The 21,441-nt window shown below is 44.4% G+C and overlaps 1 protein-coding gene across 2 annotated transcripts in view; it reads right to left on the reverse strand.

The window, feature by feature from the left end:
* plcb1l (phospholipase C beta 1-like) overlaps positions 1-21,441 on the reverse strand; it is a 157,009-nt gene that overhangs the window by 80,314 nt on the left and 55,254 nt on the right. For both annotated transcript variants that reach the window (XM_084090219.1, XM_084090220.1), the window contains exons 4-11: positions 10,460-10,600; positions 10,016-10,095; positions 8,630-8,683; positions 8,451-8,526; positions 7,091-7,191; positions 6,314-6,480; positions 5,243-5,389; positions 619-773 (exon numbers count right to left, since the gene is read on the reverse strand). In XM_084090219.1, coding sequence (XP_083946345.1) covers positions 619-773; positions 5,243-5,389; positions 6,314-6,480; positions 7,091-7,191; positions 8,451-8,526; positions 8,630-8,683; positions 10,016-10,095; positions 10,460-10,600 — 921 coding nt within the window. The remainder of the gene's footprint in view (positions 1-618; positions 774-5,242; positions 5,390-6,313; positions 6,481-7,090; positions 7,192-8,450; positions 8,527-8,629; positions 8,684-10,015; positions 10,096-10,459; positions 10,601-21,441) is intronic.

Raw genomic sequence — 21,441 nt, forward strand, 5'->3', positions numbered from 1 at the left:
TATCCCTGTACTGGGAGAGATGCTAAAGCTCCTCAGCTCGTATTGTTGGTGGCATATTTGTAGAAATGATCCTTCTTTCTGAATGTGAGATAAACACACTGTCCTGTGACTGCAAATAAACAGAAACAGACGCGACTGAACAAGTACGTCCTCTTTCTTTTGTGAAATAACTGTAAACCACTTTATTTGTGTGTGACTAATGTGCAATCTTGACACAACTTAATTCATTATGATCAATGCATCACTTTGTATTGTAAACCTGTGGTAAAACAGCAATGTTTGGGTTTTAAATCTTTAAGTAAACAACAAAAATGCCAGCAAACGGTCGCTTTTATCATGTTGGTTTTGCGATCTCGCTAGTTTCCAGTGATTCTTTCTGATGAGTTTTCTGATAAAACTTCCATTAGTTGGTGAAATGATGTGTGTGTGCCGTTGTTCCAGAGAGGCGTGTTACGGGTGTGTTTTAGTGAAGCGCTGCAGAGCTTCAGTCTGACGGTGGAAACGCAGCAGGTTTTGTTCTCGCTGCTCCAGGTTCGAGGCTATTAGCCCCGCCCGCCCGTTTAAAGCCCGGCTCGCACGGCCCGACAGGGGAAACACGGCTATGGTCTGTCAGTGTACCTTGAAGGAGATCTCGGAGGTCATGGTGAAGCCGTGTGTAATGAGCGGCTCCTCATCTGTCCGACCCTTCCAGCAGTCGAGCTCCACACACCGGCAGCCGGACAGCAGGACCTGCCGATAGATCTCCACTGAGGAGTTTCCCGCCAGCTGACCCGCTGACACACACAGACAGGTCAAGACAGCTTTATTTATACAGAGCTTTTCACAACACAGAGTGTTTCAAAGCAGCTTTACAGAGATAACAGGAAAATAATGCAACAAAGTTTGTTTCCAGAAGAAAATAGTGTCTCAGTCCAGCTTAAAGGGGTCATATAATGGTACATGCACTTTTACAAGTTGATTGTACTTTAATGTGTGTTGGCAGTGCCTGTACACAACCATGATAAAATGATAAAAATCCATCCAGTGGTTTTTTTTAATCTTCTTATATGTTTCCTCCCATCTCAAATCAAGCTGTTCGATTTTGTGACGTCACAAAATTGACGCCCCCCCACGATGGTTGATTGACAGCAGCGTTTCAACACAGACCCGCCCTCGCGCCCTCTTGAGCGAGCTGTCAATCATAGCACGCGCCGACCGGCGCGTTCATTGTTGATAGCTGGAGCACTGTCTATGAGCAGAATGGCATCTAAGCGATTGTGGTGTTCTGTTCTTGGGTGTTATAACGAACACAGCAGTCATTTTGATGTTCCTAAATCCGAACCGCTGAAGACGCAGTGGCTGAGTTTGTTTTCGAAGGGAATATTCCCCACGATCAACGTCAATGCTTTCATGTTTGCGCGAATCATTTCACACACCAGACGACTTTACAAACGAGGGTCAGTAAAAAGCATGGTTTTGCTAAGAAGCTGCTCCTGAAAAAAGGATCAGTACCAACTATTCGTGTTTCTGCTGAACCTCCAGAAGAAGAAGTGAGTGTAACGTTTTACTGACCTTTATATTAATCTTTATATTCATCTTTGCAAATCGCTTGCACGCTTCACGATGAATGCGGCTGTTTACACTCAGGGTACATTACGGCATGTTTTCTATGTATGACGTTCTCAATATAATTCATAATCCCATGTTTATAATGAACAATTAGTTATGGTTATTGTGTTATTGTGTTACAAACGGTATGTATGCACAGAACAGAGGGGCGGGGTCAGCAAAGCTCATTATCATTTAAAGACACATGCACTTAAACGGCGTGCTGAAAACAGAGATGGTTTTGACCAGGTGAAACTAGTGTTTTCTTACAATACTAATGAGAATTTTTAATTAAAGTATATTACAAACTTTTAATTTAGACCCTAAAGAATCATATTAGCTTGTACAAAAATGACATTATATGACCCCTTTAAGTAAGTTCAGTGATGGTTTATTTTTGTTGTAAAAAAGTTATTAATGTAGTTCATTTATCTATATAGCCGCTCTGAAGAAAAGCGTGATGTCATCGTTCAGCTCAGTTCAGTTCTCATATAATGGTGTCAATGCAGGAGATCAATAATATTGTTGAATATTACATTAAATGTCCCCGACTAAGCAAGACAAAAGCCAAAGGCGACAGTGAACACATGGAGCACGTGTTTCTCCTCCTTTTAAAAGCTGATCAGTCCATTTATTTGCTCTCATAACATTGTATGCAAACTGTAAAAGTTATTATAGCATTTCACCTGCAACACTAATGTACATCAGCTGAGAAGAAATGTATCGCAAAGCCATTAATGGTGGAGAATCGGTCATTACAGAAATCACATTTCTGAGCGATTATGTACTTCCTGTCTGATTGACAGAACTCATAGAAATTAATCTGAAAATGCATTAGTAAGACATCTCGTGTTCTATTGCTAATTTGAGTATATTGATTGCAAGTGCTGAAACCGTGTCTAATTGAAGTACTGCCATTAGCGCAAATGATACAGACATTAATATACATAATTCTACAACTAAGTAAGTGCAAAAACCGCCGGGACATTTTAGTCGCTCCATCTTCACTTGAATGGCTAATTCTAAATGCATTAGCATCTTAAAAAACATTCATGCTGGATCACATGTTCAGACCACAAATGATAGACATTGAGGATTATTTGGGGTATTTATGAGCATTTGGTCTCAGTGTAGTTCATGTTCAAAGGCGAAATATCTGCTTTATGTTCACATCCAATCATTCATTTAGCCAGAATGAAGACAGAAACAGCAAATAAAAACCCAAACTAAATCCCTGACGGTTGTGGTCTTTATTCTTGCATTCACTGCAGACTGTCGTGGGTCACATCAGAGCCTGAGGCTGCGGTCTTAGATTTCATGAATGACAAACACATTTTGGGATGAAGAGTGATATTCTTACCACCTTTGCTGGCCAAAGAGACATGTTCTCTCAAAATTCATATTTATAAGAGGAAGATATTCTGTTCAGATAATGTGACAATGATAATGTAATGTTTAATTTATGACAGGAATGAAAACGAGGCTGTGAGAGACAGAAATACGATGTGTTCAATGGATCGTACTGCTGTTTAACAGCATGCTGATTGTTCAACTGACAAAATACTTTTCCAAAAATCCTACAGTATATAAAAACCCCATAAAACACTTTTAAAAGTTCTGAGTTTTGAAAGTGACACGTAATCTTTATAGAGTCCATGACACTGTAAAGACTGTCTCACAGCCTGGGTGACATTCAGTAAGACATCAGCCCTGACTAATGTCTATAGGTGGACTGATGTGTTGTGTGACTCGTCTGATTGGCTGACCTGTCATGTCATGTGACTCGTCTGATTGGCTGACCTGTCGTGTCATGTGAGTCGTCTGATTGGCTGACCTGTGAGGTAGGTGTTGTGTGAGTCGTCAGATTGGCTGACCTGTGAGGTAGGTGTCGTGTGAGTCGTCTGATTGGCTGACCTGTGAGGTAGGTGTAGTGTGAGTCGTCTGATTGGCTAACCTGTGAGGTAGGTGTCGTGTGAGTCGTCTGATTGGCTGACCTGTGAGGTAGGTGTAGTGTGAGTCGTCTGATTGGCTGACCTGTGAGGTAGGTGTCGTGTGAGTTGTCTGATTGGCTGACCTGTGAGGTAGGTGTAGTGTGAGTCGTCTGATTGGCTAACCTGTGAGGTAGGTGTCGTGTGAGTCATCAGATTGGCTGACCTGTGAGGTAGGTGTAGTGTGAGTCGTCTGATTGGCTAACCTGTGAGGTAGGTGTCGTGTGAGTCGTCTGATTGGCTGACCTGTGAGGTAGGTGTTGTGTGAGTCATCAGATTGGCTGACCTGTGAGGTAGGTGTCGTATGAGTCGTCTGATTGGCTGACCTGTGAGGTAGGTGTAGTGTGAGTCGTCTGATTGGCTAACCTGTGAGGTAGGTGTCGTGTGAGTCGTCTGATTGGCTGACCTGTGAGGTAGGTGTCGTGTGAGTCGTCTGATTGGCTGACCTGTGAGGTAGGTGTCGTGTGAGTCGTCTGATTGGCTGACCTGTGAGGTAGGTGTCGTGTGAGTCATCTGACTGGCTGACCTGTGAGGTAGGTGTCGTGTGAGTCGTCTGATTGGCTGACCTGTGAGGTAGGTGTCGTGTGAGTCGTCTGATTGGCTGACCTGTGAGGTAGGTGTAGTGTGAGTCGTCTGATTGGCTGACCTGTGAGGTAGGTGTCGTGTGAGTCGTCTGATTGGCTGACCTGTGAGGTAGGTGTAGTGTGAGTCGTCTGATTGGCTGACCTGTGAGGTAGGTGTCGTGTGAGTCGTCTGATTGGCTGACCTGTGAGGTAGGTGTCGTGTGAGTCGTCTGATTGGCTGACCTGTGAGGTAGGTGTAGTGTGAGTCGTCTGATTGGCTGACCTGTTGTGTGAGTCATCTGATTGGCTGACCTGTGAGGTAGGTGTAGTGTGAGTCGTCTGATTGGCTGACCTGTGAGGTAGGTGTCGTGTGAGTCGTCTGATTGGCTGACCTGTGAGGTAGGTGTAGTGTGAGTCGTCTGATTGGCTGACCTGTTGTGTGAGTCGTCTGATTGGCTGACCTGTGAGGTAAGTGTAGTGTGAGTCGTCTGATTGGCTGACCTGTTGTGTGAGTCGTCTGATTGGCTGACCTGTGAGGTAGGTGTAGTGTGAGTCGTCTGATTGGCTGACCTGTTGTGTGAGTCGTCTGATTGGCTGACCTGTGAGGTAGGTGTAGTGTGAGTCGTCTGATTGGCTGACCTGTGAGGTAGGTGTCGTGTGAGTCGTCTGATTGGCTGACCTGTGAGGTAGGTGTCGTGTGAGTCGTCTGATTGGCTGACCTGTTGTGTGAGTCGTCTGATTGGCTGACCTGTTGTGTGAGTCGTCTGATTGGCTAACCTGTGAGGTAGGTGTCGTGTGAGTCGTCTGATTGGCTGACCTGTGAGGTAGGTGTCGTGTGAGTCGTCTGATTGGCTGACCTGTCGTGTGAGTCGTCTGATTGGCTGACCTGTTGTGTGAGTCGTCTGATTGGCTGACCTGTTGTGTGAGTCGTCTGATTGGCTAACCTGTGAGGTAGGTGTCGTGTGAGTCGTCTGATTGGCTGACCTGTGAGGTAGGTGTCGTGTGAGTCGTCTGATTGGCTGACCTGTGAGGTAGGTGTCGTGTGAGTCGTCTGATTGGCTAACCTGTGAGGTAGGTGTCGTGTGAGTCGTCTGATTGGCTGACCTGTAAGGTAGGTGTTGTGTGAGGAGTTGATGAAGTAATGTGAGAGCGGCAGCGTCATGTCTTCACTCATGTCCAGCTTCTCTGGCGGGATGATACTGTTCTCTTCTCCACTCAGATATCTGGCGAATCCCTCCACCGAGATCTGCCCTGTACCACAAAACAACCATATCAACAATTGAGCCAGAGCCTTGTTCCTGAGATCCACCCTCCTGCACAGTCAGAACCAGCGATAAAAGACCTTCAGGAACACCTGAGGTGTGTTTGGAGCCGCTACAGGAACAGACACCAGCAACTCTGATCTATGTAATCTCATTTTAAGAAGCACTGCAGCCCTGAATGCAACACAACATGCTGAGAGCGATTCCTCGTTAAAATGCCAACAACACATGAGTTCAACAGAAGTGACAGCTCAGCTCAGGCTCTCTCAGGTGGAGGCTAGTGCGCGTAACGTCCTGCCGTCCCTCTGGCCACTTTACCCTAATTAATCCCGCCATGCCCTCCGCAGACTCCCACAGCCTAATTAACACAGTTCTTCCTCTGACATCTGAACGGGTTTCCTCTAATGAGGCAGCAAAGGGTGACTTTCATCTCAGCGGAGCGTCCACCTTTCCAGCCTCGTGAGGGGAAGACAGACTTCATTAAAGCTCAGAGATGGAGATGGAGGAGCTCGAGGAGACTACAGTCTTTACACTTACTGACTCTGCAGTAAGTCATTCAGCAGAGAAGCGTCCTCTGGTCAACAGTGTTGGGCTGTACAGTGTTCTTGAGTTTATGACGGAACATACACATCTACATTCTCAGCAAAAGGCTTTTGATTTACTGATCTTCTCCCTACAGTTAAACAGACTCTTTGTCACTCGTTTATGAGCTCAATTGGTGTAGTTCACACTAAGTAGATGTGGGCTCATGGTGTGATGTTGTTTCTGCAGTTTAGTTGTAGTAGAGTTTAGGGTTCTGACCGTCACACAACATCACAGACCTTTATTCACTGAACAGCAAACTTTCTGTCCAACTTATCAGCATTTTAAATCTTTATTTTTCAGGAATCAAATAGCAGATGAAAGCACAAACCTCTCTGTGAAAACATGGTGTCCGGCTCGTACTTCTCCACCAATCCCTGCACTTGCTCAGCTTTGAGTGGCGGGTACAGGATCTCGTTCAGACGAGGGTCTCTCTGTTTGTTGTTGAGGAAATCTGTCATCTGGTCCACGGTGAGGTACGGCCGGATCTTAGCACCACTGCGCATCACACACGCACACACACACACACACACACACACACACGCACACGCACGCACGCACGCACACGCACACACACACACACACACACACACGCACACGCACGCACACACACACACACACACACGCACGCACACACACGCACACACACACACGCACACACGCGCACACGCGCACACACGCATGCACACACACACGCACACACACACAGTCCGTTCATGAACACATACAATTTTACTTCACAGTGTATTTCTTGTGCATTTCAGGTCTTATTGTGAATTATTCATTATTCATTTTAATGAAATCAAAATAATAAAATGTGATTAATGCCATTTATAATTCCTATTTCATTTTTACCACATCAAAAATATTTCTAACTTCACGTGTTGTGATGGATCAGATATCAGATTGGGAAGGTTTGTTCCGTCACAGCGTGTGTGTGTGTTTGTGAGCTGATGGATACATTTTGGTTTGTTTAATCTGAGAACTTCTGTGGTTTTAAATTTTAACAAGTACTGTGTTTCGGGTTCTTGTTTCGTTCTTTTTATTCTACGAGCCCTTTGGTCATCAGTGCGTAGATGATGAAGACTCGAACAGGGAGAGAACTGACATTTCTGAGAAGATGGTGTCGATGTCGTTCCGTGGACAGATGTTGTTCAGCAGCTGTCGGAACACGTCCGGTGTAAACCTGTCCTGAGGAATGGATTCACCCTGCAGGAAAAGAGGAAGTGTTAACTAGGAACTATAGGCGTAATCAGATGCTGGAGACTAAAATGAGTTGCAGAATAAGCAAAAAGAGGAAAAACAAATGGAGAAAAGAGAATGATCAGACAGAAAGAGGAAAGAGTCTGAAGAGAGAGACAGACATTACTGAGCTCTAATGAAGGATATCAGTGAACTGACCAACACAAGCACACCACTGAGGAGTGCGTGAGTGTGTGTGTGTGTGTGTGTGTCTGTGTGTGTGAGTGAGTGAGTGAGTGTGTGTGTGTGTGTGTGTGTAGTTATATAAATGATATTGTCAGAAATAAAACTAGGAGCTTTTTCCTCTCAGTCTATTCAGGATTAAAGACATGATGCTTGTTCTGCTGGAGTGTGTGTGTCCGGTGTTCTGCAGGAGTGTGTGTGTCCTGTGTTCTGCAGGAGTGTGTGTGTCCTGTGTTCTGCAGGAGTGTGTGTGTCCGGTGTTCTGCAGGAGTGTGTGTGTCCTGTGTTCTGCAGGAGTGTGTGTGTCCTGTGTTCTGCAGGAGTGTGTGTGTCCTGTGTTCTGCAGGAGTGTGTGTGTCCTGTGTTCTGCAGGAGTGTGTGTGTCCTGTGTTCTGCAGGAGTGTGTGTGTCCTGTGTTCTGCAGGAGTGTGTGTGTCCGGTGTTCTGCAGGAGTGTGTGTGTCCTGTGTTCTGCAGGAGTGTGTGTGTCCTGTGTTCTGCAGGAGTGTGTGTGTCCTGTGTTCAGCAGGAGTGTGTGTGTCCTGTGTTCTGCAGGAGTGTGTGTGTCCGGTGTTCTGCAGGAGTGTGTGTGTCCTGTGTGTGTCCTGTGTTCTGCAGGAGTGTGTGTGTCCTGTGTTCTGCAGGAGTGTGTGTGTCCTGTGTTCTGCAGGAGTGTGTGTGTCCTGTGTTCTGCAGGAGTGTGTGTGTCCTGTGTTCAGCAGGAGTGTGTGTGTCCTGTGTTCTGCAGGAGTGTGTGTGTCCGGTGTTCTGCAGGAGTGTGTGTGTCCTGTGTGTGTCCTGTGTTCTGCAGGAGTGTGTGTGTCCTGTGTTCAGCAGGAGTGTGTGTGTCCTGTGTTCAGCAGGAGTGTGTGTGTCCGGTGTTCTGCAGGAGTGTGTGTGTCCGGTGTTCTGCAGGAGTGTGTGTGTCCTGTGTGTGTCCTGTGTTCTGCAGGAGTGTGTGTGTCCTGTGTTCTGCAGGAGTGTGTGTGTCCTGTGTTCAGCAGGAGTGTGTGTGTCCTGTGTTCTGCAGGAGTGTTTCCTCACCCGTTGTGACGGCAGGCCGCAGATCTCCAGAGCGTTCTCCACTCGCCGTTTGTCGGCAGGGATCATGCGGATGATGCTGGAACACACACACGACAGCATCTGTACACACACGCTGAGCAGCGTCTGGCAATCTGTGTAACGTGTGTGTTCACAGTAACGGCACAGATGAACAAACCTACTTTTTCACAGGAATCCCGCCGTCGGCCGTCGCCTGTAGCGTCAGTTTAGTGTATCTGTGAAGAACAGAACGAACGCATGAAACACACACGGACAGATGTGTGTCGCTGTGATGCTTCTGTCTCTGCATCTCGGTCTGTGTGTGAGTGAGTGTGTGTGTGTGTGCATTTCCCACACTGTTCCACTCCCATCCCAGAATGCATTGTGTTGGTATCGAAGCATGTCAAAAGCACAAGTTTCGTGTCTAGAAAAAGGTCACGTGCAACACGCTTTCATTAACCATCAGCATCTTCCTGCCAATGATTAACGCAGCCGGACTCTTTCCCGCATGTGTGCCGAGGCCAAAGTCACAGGCGGCCTGATTTACGGTGTGAGAGAACGGCATCGTGGGATTGCAGTCCCAGACCATGTGACCTGCAGTCATGCAGATGCAGTTAATCCTCAACCAGCGCGAGCTTCCGTCGGCTGACTGACGGATGATAGTGAACATTAGAGCCGCTCCTGAGAGTCACGGGAAGACTTTATCACTGTAGCGTCTCGAGGCTTCATTCTCACACCCTCACTGTTAGCGCTGGCCAACCTTCGTGTGTGAAGAGAGAAACGTGTGGTGGAAAGTGTGTGTCGTGTCGATGACATGTTCCTTTTTAGAAAGAAATGATATCTGAGGATTTCCAGTCAGGATTTAGACCGTACCATAGTACCGAGACAGCTCTCGTTAGAGTCACACATGATTTGCTCTTATCATCCGATCGTGGTTGTGTCTCGCTATTAGTGTTACTCGATGTTAGTGCTGCATTTGACACTATTGACCACAACGTTCTTTTAAATAGACTCGAAAATTATGTTGGCATTAGTGGAATTGCACTAGCATGGTTTAAATCACATTTTTCTGACCGTTATCAGTTTGTAGCAGTAAATGAAGAGATGTCTCATCGATCACAAGACTATAGACTAAACACGTGATACGCATGAGCACGCCGTCACCACTTTCACAGATTCACGTTTTTGAAGTTTACACGGAGATGATAATGTTTTTTCAAAAACTTTCAAAACTTGCACCTTGGATCCTGTTTCAGAGTGTGTGTTCTCGAGCTCCAAACACTGATGTGTGAATGAACGGCCAGAACACACTAAAAGTTCCTGTTTCCTGTGAGAACGGTGTGTGTTAGCGGCCCCTAAGTTAATAACTAATGATCTTTACAACGAAAGTGAATCAATCAAAACTAACTTTATCTGGACAATAACTTTATTCTAGAGCTGCTGTAAAGCCTAACCAATCTCTGTTACTGTAATCTCCTGTTATCACTGTAAAGCTGCTGTGAAACATCTCTATTGTTAAAGTGCTGTATAAATGAAGGAGACTCGACTTGACATCACAGAACACTCACATCTTCTCCAGACTGGACTCTCTGCTCATGTTCTGCGCCAACAGGTTTGAGGCCAGACTGAAGAGCTGCTCGGCCCACTCCTGAACACACACACACACACACACACACACACATCAGCAGACCGGCCTTCAATCCACTCGGACCAGATCAGCATTAATATGACAAGATCATCAAAAATATCATAAAACTATCGGCCTCGCTCACATTTGCAGATCATAGTGTGTGATGGATAGTGTTGGATAGTGCATCTCTGTGTTTTTTACAGATTAAATCTCATGTGTAACTGTTCCTGAAGCAAAATTATATCTTTCAAAATTAACTATGGAATGTGTCATTTAAAGAGAGACACTGAACGTTTGACAGTTTTGAAGAGATGCTTTGAGACGAGCGACGGCTGTGATCACACACCTATCCTGGTTACAGTGTATGTTGGAGAAGCGTTACCTTGGCAACCTCCTCATGAAAGGCCACGAAGTTGTGGTAGGAGATGCTGACCATGTCCTGACCGCTGACCACCGTGAGCGTCCGGTTCTCCATCTTCCCCTCCAGAGTCCCCACATCCAGCAGCTCCCGCAGCTTGGGCTCCTGAGCAACGACAGACACACAGATCACACACAACACAACACAACACAGCACAACACAACACTGTTCTATGGGATAAATCCGGTCAGATCAATGCTGGATCGGATCAGTCGGTCAGTTTTCCAGTGTGGATCTCAATGATCTTCTTCTGTGTTGGAACATCACTGTGACGAACCCACACTGGTGAGCACAACACCTGAGCCGTGCCTGTGTTTCACAGTGATGAACTCTCTCTGTCATATCTCACTGTTACTATACGTTACAGGCTTTGGGTTCTGTCGTCTGCAAGGACTCAGAGATTCTGACAAGTCTTGGCTTCGGTCCAGCTCGACTAGCCTCTGCAGACACAGGCAGTGAAGGTGTTTGATGCGGGTCTCACATTTATTCCTCTCAGAGCTGGACTGTTTCTCACAAGCACAGAGGGAAAGCTGATTGTATAGAGTCTATTGGTGGCAATGGATCTACGATCTACTTATGTTTACGATGCTTTTGGGAAACGCAGCCCTGGACATCCACTAACCCTTGACGTGGAGCGTCTGACAGACAATAAAAATGAACCGGACCGCATATGCAGTTGCACACGTAATCAATAAAATGAAAAGTGCTGATTTAAAAGACTTTCAATCACACCGAGCGCCTGCGCTTGGACAGACCGCACACACATTCATCACAGGCGGGAAGATCACTGTCCCTTCGTCCAGCACTGTTAACACTGTTAAGACACTGTAAAGAAGTGTGCACTGTTAACTTTATTCTAGAGCTGCTGTAAAGCCAAAACAATCTCTGTTACTGTAATTTCCTATTATCATTGAAAAAATTCATATTATTAAAAGCACTATAAAAATGAAGGTGACTTGACTTGACTTAACACAGGACAGATGTTATGAAGGGAACATGAGGGGCATAAAGGGGCTCACTGCACATAACTTCATTTGTTATAGAGGAGAAAAAATCTTAAAGTTCATTTCGCACTTGTATTATTTACCATCAGTTTTGCTGAACAGACATGGACATCGTGTATTTCTGCCCAATTGTCTGTTTCTGTCTCATCTATTTTTTGCACGAGCGGCTCTTTAAAGGTGACATATTATGCCCCTTTTCACAAGATGTAATATAAATGTATGGTGTCCCCAGAATGTGTCTGTGAAATTTCAGCTCAAATTCCCCCCAGATCATTTATTATATCTTGTCAAATTTGCCCCATTTTGGGTGTGAGCAAAAACTGTCTGTTTTTGTGTGTGTCCCTTTAAATGCAAATGAGCTGCTGCTCCGCCTCCGTTCAGAAGAGGGCGGAGTCTTTACACAAGCTTCAGGTACTCCGGCAATAACAAAACAGGCCAATCTCACTCATCCAGAATCTAAAGGGCCGGTAATATTATAATTAGATCCACTTCAAACGTCAGAAGGGGAGCGAAATCTGATCGGCTTATTTTTTTACATGCTTGCAGAGAAAGACTTACAAAACAAAGTTACTGGGTTTCACTTTTCACGTTTTCTGGGTTGGTAGAAGCACCGGATTATAGCACTTACACACGGAGAAAGTCTGATTTTCATGAAATGTCCCCTTTAAAGTCCCCTAGTGTGAGCTTGTGTAGTGTGCGCTTGTGTAGTGTGCTCTTGTGTAGTGTGCGCTTGTGTAGTGTGCTTGTGTAGTGTGAGCTTGTGTAGTGTGAGCTTGTGTAGTGTGCTTGTGTAGTGTGAGCTTGTGTAGTGTGCGCTTGTGTAGTGTGCGCTTGTGTAGTGTGAGCTTGTGTAGTGTGAGCTTGTGTAGTGTAAGCATTGTGTAGTGTGCTTGTGTAGTGTGAGCTTGTGTAGTGTGCTTGTGTAGTGTGCTTGTGTAGTGTGAGCTTGTGTAGTGTGCGCTTGTGTAGTGTGCTTGTGTAGTGTGCGCTTGTGTAGTGTGCGCTTGTGTAGTGTGCGCTTGTGTAGTGTGAGCTTGTGTAGTGTAAGCATTGTGTAGTGTGCTTGTGTAGTGTGAGCTTGTGTAGTGTGCTTGTGTAGTGTGCTTGTGTAGTGTGAGCTTGTGTAGTGTGCTTGTGTAGTGTAAGCATTGTGTAGTGTGCTTGTGTAGTGTGAGCTTGTGTAGTGTGCTTGTGTAGTGTGCTTGTGTAGTGTGAGCTTGTGTAGTGCGCTTGTGTAGTGTGCTTGTGTAGTGTGCGCTTGTGTAGTGTGCGCTTGTGTAGTGTGCTTGTGTAGTGTGCGCTTGTGTAGTGTGCTTGTGTAGTGTGAGCTTGCCTCCTTCATAAACGTCCATCATCAGACTGAAGTAAAGCTCCACCTCTGAATCACACCGACGTCAGGGATCCTCTCTGTTCATCATCTGTCATTCAGAAACACTTTAATCACCCAATCACTCAAACTCTCTGTGATAAAGCATGTTCCCTTGTTGTATATTCTTCATCATCACATCACAGAAGTAAAATGACCAGCAGACACGCTTCATAAGTCTTCATAACTCCTCATAACTCCATCGCTTCATGGCTTCATTCACACACAGGAGCGGGACTGAATTACTGCACTGGTGCATTGTGGGGCTTTTGGAAGACTGGCCTTAAAGTTTTGTTGCCATGGCAATTGAGGCTCATAGCCTGGCAGGGGCCCGATGTGTGTGTGTGTGTGTGTGTGTGTGTGTGTGTGTGTGAGACAGTGAGTGTGTGTGTGTGTGTGTGTGTGTGTGAGTGTGTGTGTGTGTGTGTGACAGTGAGTGAGTGTGTGTGTGTGTGTGTGTGTTTTCCAAAGTTTTTCTTTTTAAAAAATGTATTTCTGCATGTTGGGTTCGGGTAAGAAGTGATCCGGGTCGATTCGGATCAGGTACAGATCTTTCGACCCGATGTTTTGCATATCCGATTGAAATCCGATCAGATTTAGCAAGAAATAAGACAACATCTGTATTCCAAACCCCTCCACGTTCCGGTTGTTGTTGTTTTCGGCGTATTCCCACAAATCCAACGTCACTGAAACCAATGCAGATATTGCAGGAAACCAAAGAGCTCTTCGGGACACACAACCGCATCCGTACTGTTGCGATACACAGTGTGAACAGCCAATAATTCAGATCAGATTCCAATCAGATACACACATGTGGACTGGCAGTGTGAACGTAGCCTTAGTCTAGGGTTCTTAACTGTAGTTTCACGAATGCCAAAAATGTTCTAAATAAGAAGAAATATTATGATGAATATGATGTGAATATGTTAAATTATATGATGAAATACTTTCATGTTTAATGGGTTATTTCAGTTTTTTCTAGTGATAAACTGTTTACGAGCTACAAAACCAGATTCTTTCATTAAAAATAAATGATGCCATGATGGAAACCCCTAAAAGGTTCTGGTTCTATACATAAAGCACCTGACAGAACCATTTAAGGTTCTCTATAGAAACTTTTCTTCTAAGAGTGTCAAAACACAAACTTCCCAGATCCAGTATGGATGTCTCCGTGTCACACTCGCTCCTGCCGATCCCGGTGACGGTTCGCTCTCCGCCTCGACTAGCCAACGCTTCACTGACCAACAGGACTCACTCACACACACTCGCTGATGACGACCCCTTCTCATCTCCACTCACACACACTCGCTGATGACGACCCCTTCTCATCTCCACACACACACTCGCTGATGACGACCCCTTCTCATCTCCACACACACACTCGCTGATGACGACCCCTTCTCATCTCCACACACACACTCGCTGATGACGACCCTTTCTCATCTCCACACACACACTCGCTGATGACGACCCCTTCTCATCTCCACACACACACTCGCTGATGACGACCCCTTCTCATCTCCACACACACACTCGCTGATGACGACCCCTTCTCATCTCCACACACACACACTCGCTGATGACGACCCCTTCTCATCTCCACACACACACACTCGCTGATGACGATCCCTTCTCATCTCCACACACACACTCGCTGATGACGACCCTTTCTCATCTCCACACACACACTCGCTGATGACGACCCTTTCTCATCTCCACACACACACTCGCTGATGACGACCCCTTCTCATCTCCACACACACACTCGCTGATGACGACCCCTTCTCATCTCCACACACACACTCGCTGATGACGACCCCTTCTCATCTCCACACACACACACTCGCTGATGACGACCCCTTCTCATCTCCACACACACACACTCGCTGATGACGATCCCTTCTCATCTCCACACACACACTCGCTGATGACGACCCTTTCTCATCTCCACACACACACTCGCTGATGACGACCCTTTCTCATCTCCACACACACACTCGCTGATGACGACCCCTTCTCATCTCCACACACACACACTCGCTGATGACGACCCCTTCTCATCTCCACACACACACTCGCTGATGACGACCCCTTCTCATCTCCACACACACACACACTCGCTGATGACGATCCCTTCTCATCTCCACACACACACACTCGCTGATGACGATCCCTTCTCATCTCCACACACACACACTCGCTGATGACGACCCCTTCTCATCTCCACCGGTTAATGAAGCAGAAAGCGTCCGGTTGAGTCCGTCTCAGACGACAGCAAGCAAAGCTCCGGCGAACACTGAAACATTGAACCACTTCACTTCTCTTATCCACTTTTAGCTTGATTAGTTCAGGTAACTTATTGTCGGTCTGAAACTCCTTCACTGATTGGCCTTCGCAGGAAAATGTGGTCTTCTCATTGCAATAAAAATATGGTTGACGGTTTACTGCACAGATCTTACAGACTGGCAGAACACTATTAATATATAATTATAGGTTTCTGAAGAAGGCATGAGAGTTAGTCGTCAGTAAAGGTGTCAGTGACAGCAGAGAGATGCAGGTCGACTGTTGGTCTCCACAAGAATGCGAGATGTGTTGCAGAATCTACAGTTATGAATGATTCTGGACTGAAGTTTATACACACTTATCATCATCAGCGAACTAACACAGGAACCAGACTCGGAAACACACATGGACATTTATCAACACAGCGCTCCATTCCGGCAGCATAAATCACATTTACTGTTCGAGATAAAGAGACAGAAGGGTTTGTTATCAGAGTAAATATATACTTTGTTTCTAGCTTTCTGTCGTTTCCAGAACAATATTTGTGTTCAGTTCCTATCGCTGGTGAAACTTAACATGACCAGTTTGATGTTCTGGCGAGGTTTAGATGTTTCTGTAAAATTTCCCTCAGCAGATAATGATGCTAAGATGCTAAGATGCTAATGATACTAATGAAGCTAATGATGCTAATGATGCTAAGATGCTAATGATACTAATTATGCTAATGATGCTAATGATGCTAATGATACTAATGATACTAATGATGCTAATGATGCTAATGATACTAATGATGCTAATGTGCTGATTGAATCTCAACACACTGCTTTCAAACAGTCTATTGTGTAAAGAGCTTTATAAATAAAGGTGACTTGACATGGACACGGACAATATGTCTAGACACAAGCTCTCAGGAGACCTAATACTAAGACAACAGCCATGAATAAAGTCACAAATTTTATTATTTTTCAACTTCACATCTCCAAATCTCTTTTCAAAATGTTAAGTGCCCTAAGATAATGGCATGACGCTGTGGGAGGAATCATTGAGATTCTCATGACACGAGCTGTAATAATGAGCGACACTTAAACAGCTGAAAGTGTTCAGAAGAAGATTTCCCTCTGAGAGACGCTGTCTGGAATAACAACACAACAGTGTAGTGCCAAACACACAGTACACACACTGACATCAGTGCCTCATGTGTTATAGTGTGTGTTTGAATGTAAAGTGTCGAGCAGAGGCGATCAGATCTGACCATCGAGGGGAATGTAACTGTCCTATTACTGTCATTACAAACTGCATTACTGTCATATTTCTGTAGCACGTTTCTCTCTCTGTGTGTGTGTGTGTGTGTGTGTGTGTGTCAACAAAGCAGGACATTTTTCATGTGCATTAAAGTTGCGTAAGACCAGAAAGCAACAGTCTCAATGCATTTGTGCAGCTTCATCGGACACCAACAAACCAGGCTCTGTTCCTCTGCTGCCTTTTCAGAGAAAACAACAACCTGCCAAAGACAGACACAGAATCACTGCTAGCAACCCGGAGGAAACTCTTGCCGGATGTGAAGATGAAGAACTCGATGTTGGTTTGGTGCCCAGGCAATGCTCTGTTGTGCTTTGTGTTAGAAAGAGACCCAGAAGGAAAAGAGGCTCTGGGAAAAGCTGGAAATCTGCAGTAAAACTGTCCAACGACGAGGCCTTCAGAGTCACAGCAGTGGATACAGATTAGCATGGTAGCTATGGTTGCATTAGCATGACATTACTGCTCTATTACATCATGCAGTCGCAACATTTACTGCCTTTTGAGGAACAGACAAGTGTCAACAAAAGGTCTGTATTGAGAAGTTACACAAAACAGTTGCTATCTTAAATTTACATGTACATTGATTTATTCAAGCAATATCACACAAAATAACCTCAGTGGAAACACAAACCCTTGTCATTTAGCAGAGGACTTTCTTTCATATAATGGGCATTAAGCAACCTGACAGATCCAGGCACAAATGGGCTTTCAAACCATTTAATTTGCATGTTCAAAATGTTGATGTGTTACTGTCCTATTATTTGAAATTGTCATATTTGTTCTTATTTTTAAAAAATGAAATAAAATAAAGTGCCAACTTTGGCTTAAATGGGTCTGTCAATCTTTTTTATTTTATCTTTTGTCACATTTTAATGCTAAATTTTAAAACATGGAAATTATTTTTGCTTAGTTTGTCTTAAAAACCGACATGAAAAAGAATTGTGAAAAGATTGTGGATTTTTTTGTTGTTGCCATATGGCACAGTTGTAGTCTGATCTCCTGACAACCTTCGGCTTCTCCCGACGCTTCAGTAAACTCATTAAACATTTCTGTTCCTGGGCATTTCCATAACAACCTCTGTCTCTAGTCCCATCCTCATCCTCACACTTCATAAACACAAGTCCATTCCTGTGCAAATGCAAACATTCAAGTTTCTGCACTTTCAAAATAGTTTGTAGAAGTTCCACCTGCTTTAGAACAAACGTGATACGTGCGTAGACGACATCTGCGTGTTCACGCTCTACGCTTTATAGCTGGGGTAGAAATGCAAACATGTTGAGTGTGTCGATCACAGAGCCACAGCTAATGCGGCCAGGCATACATCACAGTCCCAAAGGGAGAGAACTTCACTCAGCTGTGCGGATTCAACTGTTACTGGTGAAACTACATTAAATCCATAAACTTTAAAGGACATTAGCCATCATGACCAGTGAAAATGCTCTTTGGTTTGTTTTATTGCAAGGACATTGAGCTTGTTACCTCTCGTCATCAACATCTAAGATCTTTGAATGAAATAACCATCACTGCTCATTTTGAGCTTGACTATCCCCTCATAACAAGCAGTGAAAGCCCAGAGAAACAGCAGCCCACCTGTCGAGAGACAAGCGGAAGACCAGGTGTGGCCGTCGCAATCACCCAGACTTCCTCCGTCTACGGTTTCGCCATCAGGGGCGAGTGTAATCTGAACAGGGCTTTAGGGAATCCAGCGAACAAACCCGAACAAGGTCCTACTGTATACGGAGGAATGTGGGCAGATAAAGGGTTTAGACTGTGAGAACCCAGATAACAGAGAGCTGGACTCTGAGCTTCTGTCTGAAACAGATTAAGTGCAATTAAACTGATTGACTGCCTGAGAGAATGAGGTGTTCGCATCAGTTCTGGGATTCATTCATGCATTTATGAAACCCTGCTTTCAGTTTCTCTCCATGACAGCTTCACAGAGATAAAATATTATATTGTAAATTAGTCCATTTTTGTTCCATGGGCTTCATTCTTGACAATGTGAAGCTTGTGTTGAATACTTCACTAAATCAGCGGTGAAGACATTGTGCGATCGAAAGCTTAGAGCAGCTTTATCAAGAAAAGAAACATCTCATGTTGGAAAATAACATAAAATGATCGAAACAAGGCATAAAACACCATGGCCTCAGCGTACTTATCACAGTACAGTAGATGTTGGTTTTTATTTAAATCATTTCAATTGCTCTACCTGGTACTGAACACTATCAAAATGTTGATTTCTGCATTAACCCTTTCTTAATTTACATGTATTCATTTTGCAGATGATTTTAATATCAGAGACACTTGCAAATGAGAAACATCACAACCCATTTATCACAAAGCCACAATATTTGAGGGTTATAATGCAGAGTTAAATAAATAAAAGTACCTGTAGATAGTTATGACAATCATGCATTTATTTGCTGATGTTTGATGAAAAGGCCATGAAGTTTTCAGAAGAACAAAGACAAAACATGTCTCACAATTCAGGCCACTGCAAAACACGAACAGAAGTCGATGGCCTTTTGATAGTTACCATTCTATGCCCATTTCCACACAAGTTAAAGTGCACATGCTAAAGTTAAGCAACCGCAGCATGGGCATGTTACAGTGATTTCACTACACAGAGGGACACGGGTCCCCTGTTAGATGGTAAAGTGTGACACCTGTTTGGTTGCCTTTAAATTGAGCAATATTTCATATTCCGACATTTCTCTGAATGTAATAGCAATGTTCATAGTAACACTGAAACACCAGTTCTTGCAATAAAAAAAATTGTGATGGCAAGAAATGGCAAAGCACCCAAACATGAGTCGGTAAAGTACCATCTATCAGGGGCCAAAGGCATTATTCACTATGGCCATTTCTACACTAGTTAAACTGTGAATGCAAATGAGCAGTTTCAGCAGACACAAATTATTGTTCTTGTACTTCAAAGTTCACTGTTGTTTCCCTTATAACAAAATAAAATGCAATCCATACCAACCCAGACACTAATGCACTTCTATGTCGAGGTCAGAGTTCAAAATTATGAGTTGACTGTTTTATTAAAAATCTTCAAAAATGTAAAACTAAAGTGTCAGTTCATTAGATTAAGCCAGCTGAAGTCAATATAAAAATGTTAGTCTTGACCTGGAATAGTGCGACACCTGTTCGGTTGCTTTGTTTTTTTTGTTTTTCCAGTGATGGCATTTTTATTTCATTTTAATCTGGTTTAGTACATATTTTTAAATCTGTTTTGGTTTTTGGGTGGAATTTCATTTGAATGTAATGCAAAGTTTTAAACAAGTAAGTTTTAGGCTTTTCTTTCTTTTCTTTCACAAGCACCCACTTTGCAGATGTACTAGCTGCTAAATTGGTCAGATATTATTGATATGTAGAATGATGCATAATAATTTATGGTATCTTACATACTAAGCTGTATGTTTAAAAAAAAACATTATATAGTAATTGTCTTAGAATGTTTAAGCATTTTAGAGTGAAATTAAAATTAAGATGAAAAAATTATCTTATTGACCTAATAGTTTAAAAAAAAGGTCCTTAACTAAGCAGCCTTTTAAACATCAGCTCTACAGTCTCAGAGCCTCTCTAGGACAGCAAGCCATTCAAACAATAGAGGAGTGTGAACAACGTGTGTTAATGGGCCATTGCAGTTCCTGCTCCAGCCTACAGGAGCGCTGCAGAGTATGGACTTAAACACACACACACACTTGGTCAAAAATGTACAAAATTGTCTTTTACTTGATTTTAACAAGTACTTTTTAACGGTCCTCTGTGGGTGAGTGTGTAAAGACACCATGGTCCCGTTAGATAGGTAGACAAGCACGCACGCACACACACACATACACACACACACACACACACACAGACACACACACTCAAGGACGTCTGGTTTCCCCTGACAACCTAAAAGTACTACGGTATTACCATGTTTTTTCAGGAGACGCCGACACCGTAGCGTGACACAGCCAGAGGGAACATCCATCACCTGTGGTCTAGTCCAGTTAGCGCTCATCAGCGTTTTCATGCTGTCGTCACACTTCTGCTCTGAGTTAGGGTTAGGGTAAGGGTTGGGGTAACCCTGACCGAGAGGGAACATCCATCACCTGTGGTCTAGTCCAGTTAGTGCTCATCAGTGTTTTCATGCTGTCGTCACACTTCTGCTCTGAGTTAGGGTTAGGGTAAGGGTTGGGGTAACCCTAACCCAGAGGGAACATCCATCACCTGTGGTCTAGTCCAGTTAGCGCTCATCAGCGTTTTCATGCTGTCGTCACACTTCTGCTCTGAGTTAGGGTTAGGGTAAGGGTTGGGGTAACCCTGACCCAGAGGGAACATCCATCACCTGTGGTCTAGTCCAGTTAGCGCTCATCAGCGTTTTCATGCTGTCGTCACACTTCTGCTCTGAGTTAGGGTTAGGGTAAGGGTTGGGGTAACCCTGACCCAGAGGGAACATCCATCACCTGTGGTCTAGTCCAGTTAGTGCTCATCAGTGTTTTCATGCTGTCGTCACACTACTGCTCTGAGTTCTGCTCTGACGGCTGTTGTATGTTCAGCTCAGGACTTTCTCAGGAGTACTGTTCTCTGAGCCGAAGGGTTTTATGGGACAGCAGGCATTTGGAAGAGACCATCAGCACTTGAACTTTGTGCATTGATCTATAAATTAGTCATTTGGAGCCGAATCCCCTGTGTGTTTTACAAATCGAAGCATCTAAAACTTATTGATCTTTATAAATGTGTTCATAGATACGGTACGTGTCTGCAACTAAATGCTTTCACTCAGACGATGTGAAATACATGTCTCTCTCTCTATCTCTTTCTCTCTCTCTCTCTCAGTCTCTCTCTCTCTCTCTCTCTCATTCTCTCTCTCTCTCTCTCTCTCTCTCAGTATCTATTTCTCTCTCTCAGTCTCTCACTCTCTCTCTCAGTCTCTCTCTCTCTCACTCTCTCTCTCTCTCTCTCCCTCTCTCTCTTCCGGTGCACGCTGGGAGCGTTTG

This window comes from Abramis brama, assembly GCF_963993115.1.
Source record: "Abramis brama genome assembly, chromosome: 18".
NCBI classification, from domain to species: domain Eukaryota; kingdom Metazoa; phylum Chordata; class Actinopteri; order Cypriniformes; family Leuciscidae; genus Abramis; species Abramis brama.